At 39.7% G+C, this 18329-nt stretch overlaps 1 protein-coding gene across 2 annotated transcripts; it reads left to right on the top strand.

Annotated features, from left to right (window-relative positions):
• Positions 1 to 1799: 1799 nt before the first annotated feature.
• On the top strand, positions 1800 to 17808 carry LOC110217308 (trem-like transcript 4 protein). Of its 2 annotated transcripts, none has more exons than XM_078155372.1 (6): positions 1800 to 1975; positions 5176 to 5514; positions 11354 to 11429; positions 12229 to 12333; positions 16098 to 16197; positions 16441 to 17438. In XM_078155372.1, exons 1-6 carry the CDS (start codon positions 1900 to 1902, stop codon positions 16474 to 16476), a joined length of 732 nt encoding a protein of 243 aa, XP_078011498.1. In that variant the 5' UTR covers positions 1800 to 1899; the 3' UTR covers positions 16477 to 17438. The 2 variants fall into 2 exon arrangements, with proteins under 2 accessions (XP_078011498.1, XP_020855295.1); XM_020999636.1 differs by lacking the exon at positions 16441 to 17438 and adding an exon at positions 17475 to 17808 and having other exon boundaries at positions 1802 to 1975.
• Positions 17809 to 18329: the final 521 nt, after the last annotated feature.

Here is an 18329-nt window from a genome sequence, read left to right as displayed (position 1 = left end):
GCCCTTTCCAAACCTTTAATTCTGTGGTATTGTGACTCCACAGCTCATGTTTCTTGAATTGAAATGAACTCTAGTGAACAACTCTGAATTGAATTGAACTGAACAGAATGAATTGAATTGAATCAATGTGTCTGACTGATGCCTCTAGGATGATTGTGGGGTCCCCTGCCTCATAAACACCCTTGGGGACCCTACTTGGAAAATTGATTGAAATTGATAGACCTCAGGACTGCTTCCTGCCTTGCCCTGACCTACTTCTTTATGTACATGTGACTTCCTTCAAATGGTTTCTGCTGGCCTGGGGAAAACGGAAAGGGTTGGGTAAGAGGTCAGTAGTGCTGGGTAACATTTTCTCATAGGGATAATTTTAATGTGCAGAAAGTTCAAAATAGACCCTTTTAAATTATGAAAAATTGTTTAAAAGAATAGTGTGGATGGCTTAGAAAGAAATAGCCAAAATTTATTCTTCGAGACATCCAAAAGTTAAACCAAACATTACCAAATGTTAACATTTCAAGAGAGGAGAAGTTACCAAATAGCAGCTAAATTCTGTCAAAAACCGAGGCTGAAAAGGAAAAAGTCCATCCACCTTTCTACAATTCAAATTTAATCTTGAAAATTATTTTCTTTATGAACAGAAAACTCAAGCTCCAACAATGTGTTATGTGATCTGAGGTGGCCCAGTGTTTAGAACACTGGGCATGGAGTCAGGAAGATCTGAGTTCAAATACAGCCTCAGGTATTTGCTTGCCATGTGACCCTGGGCAAGTCACTTTATCCCTTGCTTGCCTCAGTTTCCCCATCTAAAAAATGGCAATGATAATAGCACCTACCTTACACTATTGTTGTGAGGATCAAATGGGAAAACCTGTGTGAAGCATTTAGCATAGTGCTTGGCACACACTAAGTGCTAAATAAATATTAGCTATAATAAAATTATTGTAATTCCTATGGTATCTTGGCATAGATGCAGTAAGTCATTTCAGGCAGGTCCAAGGAGGGCTCCATTTCTGTTCAAGGAGTAAATTCATTAAAAAAATAAACATTCTACTCTAAAAAATCAGACACATAGTGGTATGTGCAGGTAGCTGAATAACAACAATTAATCAATCTGTCAAGTCATTAAGCACCTGATAGGCTATAGCAACAGAGACTGAAATAATCTCTACTCTCAAGGAAGTTACATTCTGGAAAATTCTATTCAAATCTTAAACTGCTGAATAAATGCAACAGGGACTGGTCAATAAGGGCCTAATTATTATGCTAGTCATCATCATCATCATCAATCATAACATTGTTATGTTTTTATTATTATGAGAGACACCAAGTTATGGTAGGGACATTTTCAACAGATTTGAGGGACAATTGCATTATTGCTACTTTATTTCCTTCTTGGGGGTGGAGAGGTACTAGGCAGGAATATGGAGGGGAGAGTGAGTATTTCCAGGAAGCATCCCACCTATGTGCTGTGACTTCATCTTCACCTTTCCTGTTGTTGAGATGGCTGCCATCCATCCTAGATACCTCTCATCCTACTCCCAAAAACCCATCTATATTCCCTCACTGAGATAACAACACTCATAACCCAACTAGGTTCTCCCGGTGTCTTCCTTGGGGGGAGGGAGGGATAAAAATGATTATGTAAGAAACTGATCAAGATTTTCCGAAACAAGGCATCTTCTGGTGATCCACAGGGCTCTAAAGCCCAAACTCAAGGCTCTCCAACCCCTCCCTTCTGAGTGCAGTACTTCTACTTATTACTTTACCCACTTCCCCAAATAGGATGTAAGTTCTTCTTTTGTTTCTGGGATTCAGAAAGAGCCAAGAGAGCAATCAGTCCTCAGCTGTTCTTTTCAGCTCTCCCAGATGTACTTGGAGGCTTCCTCTGTCCCTTGAATCATGGAAAGAAGCAAGATTACCCCAGAGGTCCTTCTTCAGTTGCTGCTGCTGCTTCTATGGGTTTCATATGAGAGGGGTAAGGAGGAAAAGAGAATAACAGGAGAGTAGAGACAAGATGAGCTGAGGAGATGGGAAGGGACAGGAGAGGAGAAGAGGATGGTGGGGGATGCTACACAGATGATATATTAACAGGTAGAGAAGGCTTGGCCCCCCAGGACAGGAATTGGGTCTTGGGAGACATATTTAGGGTACAACAGTGCTGGTATAAGAGGGGCTGCTTTCTGAAGAACCCAGGTTCCCTTTATTTTACTTTCTTTTACCTTTTTCAATTAACATGCTTTAATTTTCTTTAAGCAGACTCCTAAGTATTTCCATAGTTATTTTGTTTTTATAAGTCTTTTTCCCCTATCAACATTTATTATGTTTATATATTTTATTATAATAGATTATGACATATTATATGACATGATATATATTATGTATATTATATTTATATATTATATTATTCTATTTATTTTCTTTCCTCTCCCAGTTGAAAAGAAAGAGACAGACAGAAACAGAGAGAGGAGAGAGAGAAAGAGAAAGAGAGAGAGTGAAAGAGAGAGGGGAGAGAGAAGGAAAGAGAGAGAGAGAGAAAACAGTTGTAACATATGCAGTCAAGCAAAACAAATTCCCACATTGGCCATCACCAAAAATGTATGTCCCATTTTGCATCCTGAATCCAGGAGACTGGTAGTATGCTTCACAGAAGGTGCCCTGGGATCATGGTTAGTTAGAGCATTGATGAGGCAGCTAGGTAGTATAGTGGGTAGAGTGCCAGGCCTGGAGTCAGGAAGATCTGAGTTCAAATATGATTTTGGAACTGATTATGTATGACCCTAGGCAAGTCATTTTACTACCGTATGCCTCAATTCCTTCTTCTGTAAAATGAGGATGACAAGACCTCCCATGGTTGTTGTGAAGATAAAATGAGATAGTTTTTCTAAAGTATTTGTTGTTCAGACATTTCAGTCACATCTGCCTCTTTGTGTCCCCATTTAGAGTTTTCTTGACAAACCACTCGAGTGGTTTACCACTTGCTTCTCCAGCTCATTATGCATTATGTAAACCTTAAAGTGTTATATAAATACTAGCTATCATTATTATTATTATTATGATTTCTTTCAAAGTTTTTATTCTTTAAAATATTGTTATTCTATAAATTGTTCTCATCCTGCTCACTTCATTCTACATCAGCTAATATGTCTTCCTCTCAAACCACCACTTTTGTCATTTCTCATGGAATAATGCTGCTCCAATATATTCACGTACCATAATTTGCTCACCTATTTTCCAATTAATGGGCACTCCTTACTTTCCAGTTTTTTGCCACAATGCAAAAAGAGCTGTTATAAATATTTTTGTTCATATGGATCCTCTTCTTCTTTCTTTGACCCCTTTAGGAGTAAAGCCACAATTTAGTAATTTTAAGACATAGTTCTAAATTACTTTCCAGAATAATGTGCTGTTGTTCAGTCATTTTTCAATAATGTCTGACTCTCTGTGACCCATTTGGGGTTTTCTTGGCAGAGATACTGGAGTGATTTGCCATTTCCTTCTCCAGTTCATTTTACATATGAGGAAACTGAGGCAAGCAAGGTGAAGTGACTTGCCCAGAGTCACAGTTAGTAAGCATCTCAGGCCAGCTTTGAACTCAGGAAGACACATCTGCCTGACTCTGGGCCCAGCCCTCCATCCACTGGATGACTTAGAATGACATGATCAATTCACAATTCTACCAACCATAATTTATCGTTCCCTATTTTCTTGTAGCTCCTTCAACATTTATCACTTTCCCTTTTTGTTGGTTTTGCCACTCTCATTGTGTGAGGTAGAACCTCAACGTTGCTTTTATTTGTATTTCTCTAATTATTAGAGATAGGGAGAATGTTTTTCATATGATTGTTGAATGGTCTGTACCTATTCCTTTGAAAATTGTCTATTCATTGGGGCAGCTAGGTGGCGCAGTGGATACAGCATCGGCCTTGGATTGAGGAGGACCTGTGTTCAAATCCAGCCTCAGACACATAACGCTTACTAGCTGTGTGACCCTGGGCAAGTCACTTAACCCCATTGCCTGTCCTAAAAAAAGAAATTGCCTATTCATATCCTTAGACCATTTATCAATTGAGGAATTACTCATCCTTATAAATTTAAATCAATTCCTTCTATATCCTGGAAATAATAATGATGGTGATAATAATAGTCAGCATTTATATAGCACTTCAAGGTTTGCTAGGTGCTTTACAAATATTATCTCATTTTAAACTCACAACAACCCTGAGAGGTAGATGTTATTATTATCCTCATTTTACAGATGAGGAAACTGAGGCAGGCCGAGGTCAAGTGACTTACTTGACCAGGATCACATAGCTAGTCCCCATCGGAGGCCAGATTTGAACTGAGGCTTTCCTGATTCTAAGACTAGTGCTCTGACTACTTCACCCCCTAGAAAAGAAAATGATTATATGAATTTGCCCCAGTTAACTATTTCTCTTAGGATTTTAGTCATCTTGGTTTTGTTCTTAGAAACACTTTAATTTTATGGACTCAAAATTACCCACTCTATTTTCTGTGATTTTCTCTATCCTTTTTTTGTTATTGTTGTTGTTGTTTGTTTTTTGTCATTCATTCTCCCCAGATCCGTAGTTAGAAAATAATCCTTTGGTGGTTTGATTGGTATGGCACTGAATGAGTAAATTAATTTAGGTAGTACTGTCATTGTTGTTATATGTGTTGTTAACATTGTTTCTGTATTTCTCAGAATTGTTTTAATTTGTATTCTCCTAATTATTACTCATTTAAAGCATTTTTAAAGTATGGCCAGTGATGCCTTGGCTTTCTTCCCCTTAAAACTGTCTATTCATATCCTTTGACCATTTATCAATTGGGGAATGGTTTATTCTTATACATTTGAATCAGTTTCCTACACAATCTTAGAAATAAGACCTTTATGAGAGAAACTTGCTGCAAAGAGTCTTTCCCATTAATTTGCTTCAATTCTATCAGCATTGGTTTCGTTTGCACAAAATTTTTTAAAAATTATAATCAAAATTGTCTATTTTACCATCTGTGATTCTCTGTGAGGTTATTTTGAATAGAATTTCACTTCCTATCTCTTCCTGCTGGGTTTTGTTGGCATTCTATAGAAATGTTCCCTCTGCTCCTTCTTTCCTACTCAAGGAGGGATGCTTGTTGTTAACTGAGCTCCTGGTGACCTGAGGTTGTATTCTGCAGGCTCCCTTGGAGAAGAAGTCTATGAAGAAGAGCACAGAGTGGCTGGGGAGACACTCACAGTAAGCTGCCAGTATACACCTCAGAAACCTGATCATCTGGACAAAGCCTGGTGTAAAAAGATAGTCAACACAACTAGATGTACTTTGTTAATCACAAGGCCACAATCTTGGTCAAAGACTAAAGACCCACGCTACTCCCTCAGTTATAACACTAGTGTCATGGTGGTCAACATGTCTGGCCTCCAGGTGGAAGACTCTGGGGAATATTGGTGTGGAAACCACAATTCTAGTGCAAATATTATTAATGTTCTCAAGAAAGTTCACCTAATGGTAGCTGCAGGTAAGTCCCTTCCCTGGGAACAGGGCTTTCTTGAAGCTTCATATCCTTTTTAAAGTACTTTAATCACTCCCCAAGCTCACATCCTTGACCACATACATGTAGCACCTGTCTTCCTACATTTCCGTCAGCTCTTTCGTAGCTTGGTCTTCTATCTCTATGAAAGCTAAGACACTTCCTTCCTTGCCAGTCCTTTTTTTGACTAGTGGATCACTGGACTTGGTGTCCAACATCACACACATGTGCACACACATACACACACACACACACACACACACACAAGTGTGCACAAAAACAGAAATGTGCTTCACCATTTTGAATTCCTATAATCTCAGGAACTGGTGATGGAGGCTAAAAACTGCATAGCTAGATATTGCAGCAGATACTGGTTTGTATTTACACTGGACACCAGTTACATCAAGCACTTTGGATCAGGGAGAACCCCAAAACTCAATGACGGACATTTTGGGGAATCCCCAGACCCCAAACATGTTGAAGGTAACACCCCTAATGTTGTTCCTGTATGTCTGGTAGTGGCTCCTCTCAACATAGGGCATATGAGGTGGGTCGTGGTTCCCATGCCAGACATTGGCTGAAGTTTGCAGTTCTGGGCCCTGGATTTGACTCTGCCTTTCTTCTCTCTCTACAAGGACAGATTAGACCCAAAGGCAGAGACTCGATCAGATCTTGAGTCTACCAAACGTCCCTCTTCCACATCCTTCCCAGCTCTGCTCTAACCTGAGGAAATGTTTCAATTGATTCTTAAATTCGTTCCTGACTATCACGATCCCAAAGTAATTCTCCCTACTTTTCCAGTCCGAGAGGCAGTGCAAAAGGAAGAGCGCTGGCTCAGGAGTAAGACAACCTGAACCAATTCTCACCTCTGACACTCAGGGACTGTTGTGTAAGCTTGAGCAAGTGATTGCACCTTTCTGAGCTTCTGTTTTCCTCATCTATAAAGGGGAATAATAGACATTCACAACCAATCCCATGTACTTGTTGTAAGGATCAAATGGGATTGTGTTAAGTTTTCGTTTTGTTTGTTGTCATTGGAAAGCATTACATAAATGTGAGCTATGGTTACAGCATATGTGTGCGTGTGTGTGTGTGTATATACACACGTGTGTATATATACACAGGTGTGTGTATATACAGATGTGTGTGTATACACACGTGTGTATATATACACAGGTGTGTGTATATACAGATGTGTGTGTGAGTGTGTGTGTGTATATACACACGTGTGTATATATACACAGGTGTGTGTATATACAGATGTGTGTGTGTATATACACACCTGTGTATATATACACAGGTGTGTGTATATACAGGTGTGTGTGTGTGTGTGTGTGTGTGTGTGTATTATAAGGACATGTCCAGGATGATGTCACCCCTGGAGTGTTAGCTCCTGAGAACTTAGCTGGGATATTAAGAAGTTCGTCCTAGGTGCGTCCTAATGTGATTTTGACACTACCTATCTCTTAACTTTCTTGGACCTCAGTTCCCTCAGTTATCAAATAAAGCATTGTACCAAGTGGTCTTTAAGGTCATTTTCCAGCTTAAGATCAGGGATTCTTAATCTGACCTCTTTCACGAACATATCAAATGTGTGTCTATGTATGTGTGTGTGTGTGTGTATATATATATATATTATATATTATATATATTTATATATTTATATTTATTTATATTTATTTATATTTATATTTATATACATATATATATATATAAAACTGTCTTTTCACATAATTAGTTTTATTTATAATTTTATTTTATGCATTTAAAAATATTTTTTTCTAAGAAGGGCTCCACAGGCTTCACTAGACTGTCCAAGGGGTCCAGGTCACAAAAACAGTCAGTCAGAACATTTATCAAGCACTTATTACATGCCAGGCACTGTCCTAAACACTGAAGATACCAAGAAATGCAAAAAGACAGTCCTCAGGGAGCTCACAGTCTTGTCGAAGGAACAGCTAGGAGGCCAGCATGATGGGACAGCAGAGTAGGAGGGCTTGTTTGTCTTTCATTCTCGAAAATGAGCGTGACATCAGGAAGGTGATGCCATGACATGCAAGTGGATTGGGCTTAAGTGAGGGAGGGCTGTGCAAAGTCACCAGCTTCACTTTCTCCTCTGGAGCCATCTGGGTCCAGTGGCAAGATATAGATCAGGAGATGGTCCTGGATGCAGTGGGAGACCTTGGCCTTTTTAAGCTAAGGTTTTTAACAGGTCTCAGTTTTATTGAGGCAACAGCCATTCAATGTTTAAGGCTAGGTAAGAAATGAGGCAGAGAATAGCCTCTTTACCTTGTCAAAAAAAAAATCAATCTGGGAGGGGAGGGGAAAGGTATAAGGCATGTCCACACAACATACAGCCCACCAAAGGATTTTGGGCAGCCCACAAAAAAGGTAAAGGATGTAGAATAAAGTAAAGATGTAATGAGTGCTTTGTCCATGCCCTCCTTAACCCGCCTTCCACTAGTCACTGTTGTGTCCGTCATGGAACTTGGCAGGTGGGTTGCCACTGCGCACTGTCTCCTGTTTGTCACATGACCTGTGGCAAGTGAGAGTCCTATCTTTTCTCTGTGTTTTCAGTGATTGCTGGCATTGCACAGGAACAAAGTGAGTGCAGCCATGCACCAATATAGCTGATGCCCCCTATGCAATGAGAGGCAACAGAGGGTTTCTTCCCCTCCCTCACTGCGCAGCCACCCTCTAAGTTACATGAGTCTCTCCAAGGTCAGACACTCAATTCAGTATTTCTTTGTATATGAGCAGTTGCTATGGAGATTTTTTGGTTCTAATGGTTTTTTTTTGAGAGGCAATTGAGGTTAAATGACTTGCCCAGGGTCACACAGCTAGTGAGTATCATGTGTCTGAGGTCAGATTTGAACTCAGGTCCTCCTGACTCCAGGGTCAGTGCTCTACCCACTGAGCCATCTAGCTTCCCCTGGTTCTAACAGTTTTGGGTATAACTTTGTAAAATGGATGATAAAAAGAAATGGAAAATAGAATCAGAACATAGTGTTCAATCTGGAGCATGAGAGACAAAATATTGTGCCTTGTTTGCTGAGAAGTAATATGCTCTGAAAGAATACAGTCTTCATTGCCATTTTGATTCAAAACATCCTGACTTAAGTAAATTGGACACCAATGAAAAATAAATTAAAGCATCCAAATTTCAGTGGGGAGCAATGGTTTTTCAAGAAAGTAAACTCAGAAAATGAGGCAGCTACTAAGGTTAGTTCTCAGATTTCTAAAGTAATCGATTTCAAACATGACTCTGGAGCATGATAAACTGATCACTGACAAGATGTGTAATATGTCCCATTAACTAAATGTAAACAGTAAGAAAACCTGAAAAATGTATTACAACTTGTACTGCTTAGCAAAGTAAATTTTTAAACATTAGTATGATTTCATGATAAATAAAAATCTTAAATAATAAATGTAATTAATTCATATTAATTGAAATTTCCCTTTTTAAAATATGGTTTATTTGCAAGATAGGTTAATCATTAATTATACCTTTACTTGGAACGTGAGCTGCTAAAAACCAATCTGCAGCCTGAAGAAGTTTTTATCCTATTTTAATTTTGGCCCCTGCCTACTGCCAAGCTGTGCATGTCTGTTATAAGGTGTAAGAAGATTGGAAAAGTGGGGGAGGTAGGTTACTGAGTGCTTTGAATAGCAAACAAAGGCTTTTGTATTTGATCCTGGAGGTGATAGGAAGCCACTGGATCTTACTGAGAATGGAGGTGATATTGTCAGACCAGTGCTTTAGCAAAATCAAAAAAGCTTAAAAACCCTTGCCCTAGACATATGATGCTCTGATCTTAAGTTTCTTAATTCCATTTTGCCATGTTTAATGGTAGAAGGTGAATGTCAGAGAATGGAGGTGACGTTGGTAAGGAGAGGAGGAGGTTACAGAACTATGATGTGTATAGGAATGTATAGAGGGGAAAAAAACAGTTCAGCAAAAGAAACCAACATATCAACCAAGGCTGATTGCATAGACGCTATTATAATCATTGTCCCTCACCTTTTCTGCTCATTCTAGTTAGCAAAGTCAAGATGTCTCATGGGTATCAGGGGAAAGAATGCAAGACTTGAAGTCAGAGGATCTGGGTTTGATGCCCAGGTCTGGCAGTTACTACCTGGGTGACCTCAGGCAATGAATTAACCTCTCTAGTCTTCAATCTCCTCTAGTATTAAAAAAAAAAAAAGAATGTTGAACTCGATTACCTCTGAGGTCCCTTTTGGCTCTAAAACTATGATCCCATGGGTCATATATTCATGAGTTTCACCATTTAATTAAAAATTCTGATCATTGGTGCATCATAGTCCTGTAGTAGAATGTTAAAACTGGGAGATCCTTTAAGGATTAGCTGGTTCAATCCTTTCTTTTAATTTTTTATTTTAAAACTATTTTTGTCTTTTTTTTTAATACCACAATTATTTCTTAATTAGCCCCTACCCCCCATCCTATAAGGATGGGGAGCTAGAGTGCCTGGTCTGGAGTCTGGAAGATTCATCTTCATGAGTTCATCCAGCCTCAGACACTTACTAGCTGTGTGACCCTGGGCAAGTCACTGGACCCTGTTTGCCTCAGTTTCCTCTTCTGTAAAATGAGTTGGAGAAGGAAATGGCAAACCACTCCAGTATCTTTCCTAAGAAAACCCCAAATGGGGTCACAAAGAACAGGACGTGACTGAAACAATTGAACACAACAACAACCATACTCACAGAAATCTTCCTCATTTAAAAAAAAAAGTAGAATCAATAACTGACCCAGTCGATAGCATGTAAAACATTGCTGATTATAGCCCATCACCTCTAATCCCAAGGGAAAAGGAAGGAAATAGATTTATTAAGCACCTCCTATGTTTCACGCACTGTGCTAAGCACTTTATAAATATTCTCTTACTTGATCCTCACAACAACCCTGGATGTTAGGTGCTATTTTTAATCTTCATTTTAGAGATGACAAAATTAAAGCAGACAGGTTATGCCCAGGGTCACATAACTAGTTATCTGAGGCTGGATTTGAACTCAGGTCTTTCTGACTCCAGGCCCAGTACACTATCCTCTATACCACCTAGCTGCCATCTAGAAGAGGGAAATTTTTCATTACTGATTCTTTGGCATCAGTGTTGATCATGGCAATCAGTATGATTTCTTATGTCTTTTAGTTCAACATCCTCATTTCAAAGAAGCAAACTGGATCTTAGAGATGAGTCAATTGTCCAAGTACATACAGCAAGTTAGTGACAAGACCAGTTGCTGGATGTAAATTTCTTTGGATTATATCAGCCCTGGTGCTGACACATCATCAGTACCCTCTGTCCTGGGTGTCCTTCCTCCCTCAGATTGAAAGGTGGAAAATGGACAGCTCCTCCAATAACCTCCATTTAAGGAGGGTGCCCAGGCCAGCCATCCCTTCATTTCCCATCCTGTAGCACTCCTGTGGCTTTATCCATCATTCCTCACCTTCTCTTTCCTCTTGTTCCCCTTTTCAGTGAAGACCTTTCTGCTAAACCAACCTCTTTCTCCTTACGCTATGATCATCTTGGTCATCAATGGCCTTAGTGCCAAGGATAATGGATCAATTATAGGACAGTGACAACCAGGGAAAGAGAAGACAAAATGGAAGAGGAAAGAATTGATCATTAATGAGGCTTGATATAATTCTTTGAATAATATCACACATTAATAAGGAACATTTGACTTTACATTGTGCCCTCTTTCTGATTATCCCACAGGTCAGGGCAAAGTCTGAGGCTTTGGCAATTGGCAATTGGGTAGGGAGATGCCAACTGTCTATCCCTTTGTCTTCTCTTCACAGCCCCAATGCAGAGAACAACCCAGCAGAAATTAACTACCATGACAGAAGCTATTGCCATCACCTCTACCACCAAAAGGTAAAACTCCTCTCTAGGAACACCCTCTGTCCTGTGACACCCCACTTTTCCTCTGCCTCCCCAGAAGTCTGTGTGTGTGCTCTATCCTCCACTTATCCAGAGACTTCTCCAGAGTACCCCAGGCTTCCTTAGACTTCAGCCTGTGCATACCTGGCCTGTTTCCAACCTCACTGACCCTCTTGACCTGTGAGTCCATCAGGCTACTCCATAGTTCCCAGCTACCACACTGTGGTTCTTGTGAGATTTCCTGGCTCAGCCCAGAGCTCAGGTGGTCCTCAGGGAAGAAGACTTCCCATTTTTTTCTCTTGTCTTCAAATATATGTGACCTGCAGTCTGATTTCTTTTTACCTCCCAATTCTCCATCTGGTTGTACTGCCTTGGATTTCATCACATCCCTCAAGAACCTCATTATCCTGCAAGATTACATTAACCTGGTGCTCATGTTTCATCAGTATGCTGTGCTCCAGGGCCCTTCCCTCCCTCTGATTTAAGCATTGAAAGTAGACAGCTTTTCCTACAACCTCCATTTAAGGAAGGGGCCCAGGTCAGCCATGTCTTCATTTCCCACCTCACAGCACTCCTTTGAATTTGTCCATCATTCCCCACCTTCTCTTTCCTATCCCTCACCTTTTCAGTTTCCTTTTCTATGTGGTCTTCCCTCATTAGATTGTAAGCTCCTTGAGGGCAGAAACAATCTTTTTTTTATTTGTATCCCTAGCACTTAGTATAATGCCTGGCACATAGTAGGCACTTAATAAATGTTTATTGATTGACTTATCTCTGCCCTGACATTTTTCAGGCCCCAGTTCAACATAACTGATATGACGTACACAGATGTCCAACTACCAGAAAATTCTACTTCTAGAAGTCAGGTTGTGGATCATGTAGGCTCTGGGGACCTGAGGTAAGTGGTTCCAATTAGGGTCCCCTTACTGCGCAGTATTAGTGCTTCCCTCTCTAGTTTCATTTCTGATTCTTGATTTTAGCTGAATTGCATGCACTGACCCAGTCCAATATAAGTAGTCCCCTTTGACAAGATACCTGCTACAGCAGGCAATGTGAAAAAGGCACATCGTTTGGTATTAGATGACCAGGCTTGTCCCTTACTACTTGTGTGACTCTGGTCAAATCACTTCACCTATCTAGGCCTCATTTTGCTCATCTACAAAAATGAGACAGTTGGACTAGAGGATCTCTTCAGGTGCTTTACAGATTTTAACTGCTTTTGTGATCCTGTGATCCATTCAGCAGATTTCATCTTGGGCTGTCTATCTCACTCTCCCCTTATTCACTCCACTCCACCCTTGCCCTAACAGCCATTCTGGAAAGTGCACTCATCCCAGCCCTGAATTAAGAACGTTTTCATTGCTGGTACATTGTTTAGTAAGGGTCTCTACCACTTCCACTCAAGCCAATTCATCACTAACAGAATCTGAAAGTTTTCCCACAACTTCATCAATACCTAATAATGCCAAAGGTCATCCAAGCTCAGCACATAGAATGTATTCAAAGGGTCCTCTGCCCATGAACTGTGTCTAGAAAGAGGAGAGATTCATAACCCTTGGAAGGCACAAGATGAAGACCAGGATGAAGGCATGAAATGCAAATCACATAAAATTCAATGACCAAGTAATATCATGGGAAAAATAGGATTTTGGAATAGGAAGAATAGAATAGAATAGAATAGAATAGAATAGAATAGAATAGAATAGAATAGAATAGAATAGAATAGAATAGAATAGAATAGAATAGAATAGAATAGAATAGAGGCAATCTGGTCCAAAGGTTCTTACCCAAGATCCATAGATGCATTTCAGATGAACTTGGCTAGAAAAAAAATTACATTTTAATTTTCACTAGCTTCTAACTAAAATTTAACATTTCCTTCAATTATTTAAAAACATTACCCTGAGAAGGGATTCATAGGCTTCACCAGACTGCCAAAGGGGTCCATGACTCAAAAAAAAGATGAAAAACTCTGCTCTTATCCAAATGCTTCGTGGGGAAAATAAAGGCTCAGAAAGGTTAAGTGGTGTATTACATGAGTAGTAACTGGAAAAGTCTGCATTTGAACCCAGGTCTTCTGCTTTCAAATGCAACATTCTCTTCACTACACCAGAGCTAAGGACAATCTTCATGAGCTTTAAAAATTTGCCTGTATGTGCATTATGTGTGTGTGTGTGTGTGTGATATATATCTATGCTTAATTGTAGCCTGGGGTGGGGAATAATAGGGGAAAAAGAACAAAGTAAAAAGTGCACAGCAGAGAAGGAAAAAAAAACCTATAAGTAAGCAAAGAAAAGATAGACAGCTCTCAATGTAGTATTTATTATACAGGCTTTCTTGAAATGGAAATATATTGCTGTATATTTTGAATCTTCCCTTACATTCTGCTATGCACATGGCAATGCTATTTTTTTTCTTTTCTCATTTTGTATTTAAGTTCATAAAATGTTAAAAAAAAAAAATGCCTGATAATGAGAAAGCACTATCATGTGGCTGTGGTTTGGGGTTTGTAGGCAAGGAGGAAGAGCAAGATTGCATACTCATTAACTTGCTAGACTACAGTCAGTGAAACTTGGAGGTGGGAAAAAACCCTCAGATTATTTCCAGTTAGAAGCATGATATCTGAGTAATGAGGAAGGGGCCACCAGTTTTCAGGTGGATCAATGACATTAGAGTTTTTTGTGGATAACTATACCTTACAGCCTACCTTCATGTGCTCTCTGATCATCTGGTAGGAGTCTTCAGCTCATATGTATGTAGATGTGGCTATGGTTAGGGTGTTGGGTTGTAAGACTTCCTGAACTGCTGAGTGGGCACCCAAATTAGACAAAAAGGGATAGCAGGCATGGGCCCTGTTAAGAACACAGCTTTTGTATTACCTAAAGATGTCCTGTGTTCTGTTGATTGGGCCACACTGTGTTCATTGGTTGTATGAGTTGGTTTTTGCTTGTTATTTGCTTGAGTTTTTTTTGGGGGGGTGGATTTGAAGGAGATCACACTCCTTCCTGAATATGATGTTGTGCTCTACCCCTAAGGGTTTGTTGAAACATTAATATTGGTCATGGTTTCTGGGTGCTTCTTCTATTCCCATGTGCAGTGGGAAAACAAGGTTCCCTGAGGAAGCCACAAACATCATCAGCTCAGTCTCAGGTCACAGAGGAGCTACCAAATTGGGTCATCAATAAAGCGATTAAGCACCAATTATGTGCCAGGCACTGTGCTAAGTCCTGGGGATACAAAAAGAGGCAAAAGATAATCCCTACCCTCAAGGAGTTCACAATCTAATGGACCATGATTCCACCAAAGAGTTTTTGATAAGCAGCCATCTGTGTCATGGAAAGGGCTGTCCCATAAGGAGCATAGCCCACTTATCTCCATATTAGAAAGCCTATTCAAGCTTCATCAATCATTCAACCAGCATTTATTAAGTACTTACCATGTGCTAGGCACTATGCTAAGAGCTATGGATATAAAGAAAGGCAAACACTATCCCTGGCCTCAAGGAGCTCATATTCTATTAGGACAATCAACTTGCAAGTAATTAAGTACCTACAAGATGTATACTGAGTAAATAGAAAGTAATAGAAGAAACCACAGACCAATAGAACAGATATGAAAGTAACATGGGGAATTTATTATATACTTTAAAAAAAAACACACAGCAAGAAATAAAGATTCATAGTTTCATATACGACCTTCTTTTTTGTGTTCTTCTGTGCAGATGTGTTAGAAGAGGGCCTAATGTCAGTACTAAGGCCAGCACTCTCTTAATTCAGGTTCAGTTTTAGCATCAAATAAGGCATTTGTAAGTTAACAGAAAGGAAGTTTCTATTATCCTAATACATATGCAACAAGGAGATGATGACACTTAACTTCAGCTTGGGAACATGGGACCTCCCTCACTTCTTTTCGGAAATTTGAAAGTCAGCAGGTTAGCACAAGTTAAGGCAATTCAAGTGGTCGCATACCTGCTAAGTCTGAGAGACCCTAACCCCCCCAGATTAGACTTTTTAATGCCTTTTGTATGTTGCTGTCCAGTCATTTTCAATCATGTCTGACTCTTGGTGATCCTGTTTAGGGTTTTCTTGGCAAAGATACTGCACTGGTTTGCCATTTCTTTCTCCAATTCATTTTTACAGATGAGAAACTGAGACAAACAGGGTAAAGTGACTTGCCCAGGGTCATACATCTAGTAAGTGTCTGTGGCTAGATTTGAACTTAGGTCCTCCTGAGTCCAGGGCCAGCACTATTCACTGCGCCACCAACTGCCCTATCATGTTCATTTTATGCCCTTAGGTGACCAGAAATCTATCTTGGGAAAGCAAAGGTCAATCAGATCAATGAACATTTTGTTTTCCTTTTAGGGAAAACATATTGGGGAAGAGTGGGAAAGCATGAACCAAACCCATCTAGTGTAGAAATGCTGATAGATATAATCATATCACAATTCAGAAATGTTCTTTCTTTGCCTTTTCTTTTCTTTTATGTTTTTTTCTTTCTTTTATTTTCTGTGTGTGTGTTTACATTCAGAATAAATTGTTTTTTAAGTACATAGGGAAGACATGACCAGGATTCCACCATAGGCACCCTCACAGCTAGACAATGTACCAGAGGACTCGACCTCACAGATGTTTCACCATCTTCTCTATTTTCTCCTCCCAGGTCCCCAAACTGTCTCCTCCTCCTTGTGGTGCTTGGCCTCCTCCTGATAAAAGGTCTGGCCTTCTTAGTCCTTGTTCTCCTGTTCAGGTCCAGGAGTCAGGTGAGTGGTGGCATTGCAGGAGGGACCTCAGAGGCCATACATTCCTTATTTTACTGTTGAGGAGACTGAGGCAGATAGAGGTAAAGTAATGATTTACCCAGGGTCATGCAGTCTGAGGCAGGATATGAATCCAGCTATTCCTGACATCAGGTCCAGTGTTCTCTATACTACACCTTACTGTCTCTGTTTGGGCTTTGGTTTGAGTTAGAAATAAACCAAGGAATATCCTCTCTACCATCCCAGGTGGAAATAGCTCCCACAGGCACTAGAGGCAGCTAGGTGGTACGGTGGATAGAGTGCTGGGCCTGGAGTCAGGAAGACTTGAGTTCAAATCCATCCCCAGCTACTTACTATCTTCGTGACCTAGGGTAAGTCACTTAATTTCTGTCTGCCTCCGTTTCTTCAACTATAAAATGGGGATAATAATAGCATCTACTTCACAAAATAATATTTGTAAAGTGCTTAACACAGTGCCTGGAATACAGCAGGCATTTAATAAATACTTGCTTTCTTCCCTTTCCCCCTTGTCCCTTAGACTGGAACAAAAGACTCCCAGAGTCTCCTCACCCCCACAGACACACAGCTGATAGCCCTGAAATAATAAAAAGATTCAGAAAAATCTACAGTGACCTACTAAAATGAGGGATATGTACGGCTTCTAGATGGCACAGTAGATAAAGCACTGGGATTAGAGATTGGAAATCTTGAGTTCAAATCCAGACTCAAACACTTACTGGTTATATGACCCTAGGCAAGTCAATTAACCTCTGCTTGCCTCAGTTTCTTCAGCTCTAAAATGGGGATACATTTTAGCTGTCCTAAGACCTAGGACAGCTCTTACCCCAACAAAATTGTTTTGAGGATCCAATGAGATGGTATTTGTAAAGCATTTAGAACAGTACATAAAATGTAGTAAGCACTATACAAATGTTAGATATTACTAGCTCTCATCACAATTAGCTGTTTTATGGATGGATCTGGCTTCAGTGGAAAAGGGACAGACTAAGGGTTGCCAGGACAGGCGGGGATTAGGGTACTAGGGCAGTAATGTGGTGTTAATTGAATTGAGATGACAGTTAGACATGATGTCATGGCACTTCTAATACGCCTTTCCCAGGGATTAAGAGCTTTGCCTGGTCATATGAAGTGGGTACATGGGTTGGAAGGCTGGAGGAAGTATGAAAACTTCAAGAGGGAAAAAACTTCAAGGTTTCATGAAGAAGGGATCATGGTCAGATACTGAGTTTGTTCATTTTCTTAACATTTTCCATTCTCAGAGTAATGGGGACACTGGAAAAGTAGAAGAGTTGAACAAATTGGAGCTATCTGAGATATCCCCCTACCTATCCTCTTATTGATGGAGGGTCCTGATGCCACTAGTTCAGCCCAGGGTACTAAGTATAGAGATTTCATACTTCACCAAGTTCTCAAGTACCAAATACATCACCAGATGCTGGAGCCAGGTGTGCTGGTAAATATTTAACAACCCACTCTCTGAAAACCCATGCTGGGTTTTAATCTTTAAAGTTTAATCTTCATTATTAGTATTATCTCCAACACTGTGTTAAGTCTTGACAATCAACAAAACAATAAATCCAGTCATTATCTGTAGCATTGGCTGATTTCTTTGGGTAGAGGTTCCTTTATTTTTTTTTATATGACTACTTTTGATTGAACTATTTTCAAGTGGTCCAATAATTCTTAAATTATCTCCCCAAGTCAGTTATTTTTCCAATGTGATATTTCACATTTTTGTTTTATTGTTTCTTAATGTCGCATGGAGTCATTAGTCACTTGTTCAATTCTAATTTTTAAGTAATTATTTTATTCAGTGAGCTTTTGCACCTCCTTTTCCATTTGACCGATTCTGTTTTTAAGGTATTCTCTTCATTGGATGTGTGTGCCTCTTCTACCATTTGGACTACTGTGCTTTTTAAATTATTTTCTCCAGCATTTTTTTGCCTCCTTTATGAAGCTGTTGACTCTTTTTTCATAACTTTCTTGCATCAGCGTCATTTCTTTTCTCAATTTTTCCTCTGCCTCTCTTATTTGATTTTTTGAGCTCTTCCAGGAAATCTTTTGGGGTCTGAGACCAATTCACGTTTTTTCTTTGAGGCTTTGGATGTAGCAGT

Source organism: Phascolarctos cinereus, unplaced genomic scaffold (genome assembly GCF_003287225.1).
Source record: "Phascolarctos cinereus isolate Bilbo 61053 unplaced genomic scaffold, phaCin_HiC Scaffold_5;HRSCAF=322, whole genome shotgun sequence".
NCBI classification, from domain to species: domain Eukaryota; kingdom Metazoa; phylum Chordata; class Mammalia; order Diprotodontia; family Phascolarctidae; genus Phascolarctos; species Phascolarctos cinereus.
The sequence above is the reverse complement of the archived record's forward strand: the minus strand, read 5'-3'. Positions and strand labels throughout refer to the sequence as shown.

What these genes read in the sequence shown, in the direction of transcription:
- LOC110217308 (XM_020999636.1), top strand. Translation starts at nt 1,900, where the DNA reads ATGGAAAGAAGCAAGATTACCCCAGAGGTCCTTCTTCAGTTGCTGCTG. An exon ending in TCACCTAATGGTAGCTGCAG is followed by an intron (nt 5,515 to 11,353) that starts GTAAGTCCCTTC and finishes TTCTCTTCACAG; the next exon opens with CCCCAATGCAGAGAACAACC. An exon ending in TGTTCAGGTCCAGGAGTCAG is followed by an intron (nt 16,198 to 17,474) that starts GTGAGTGGTGGC and finishes TTCCATTCTCAG; the next exon opens with AGTAATGGGGACACTGGAAA.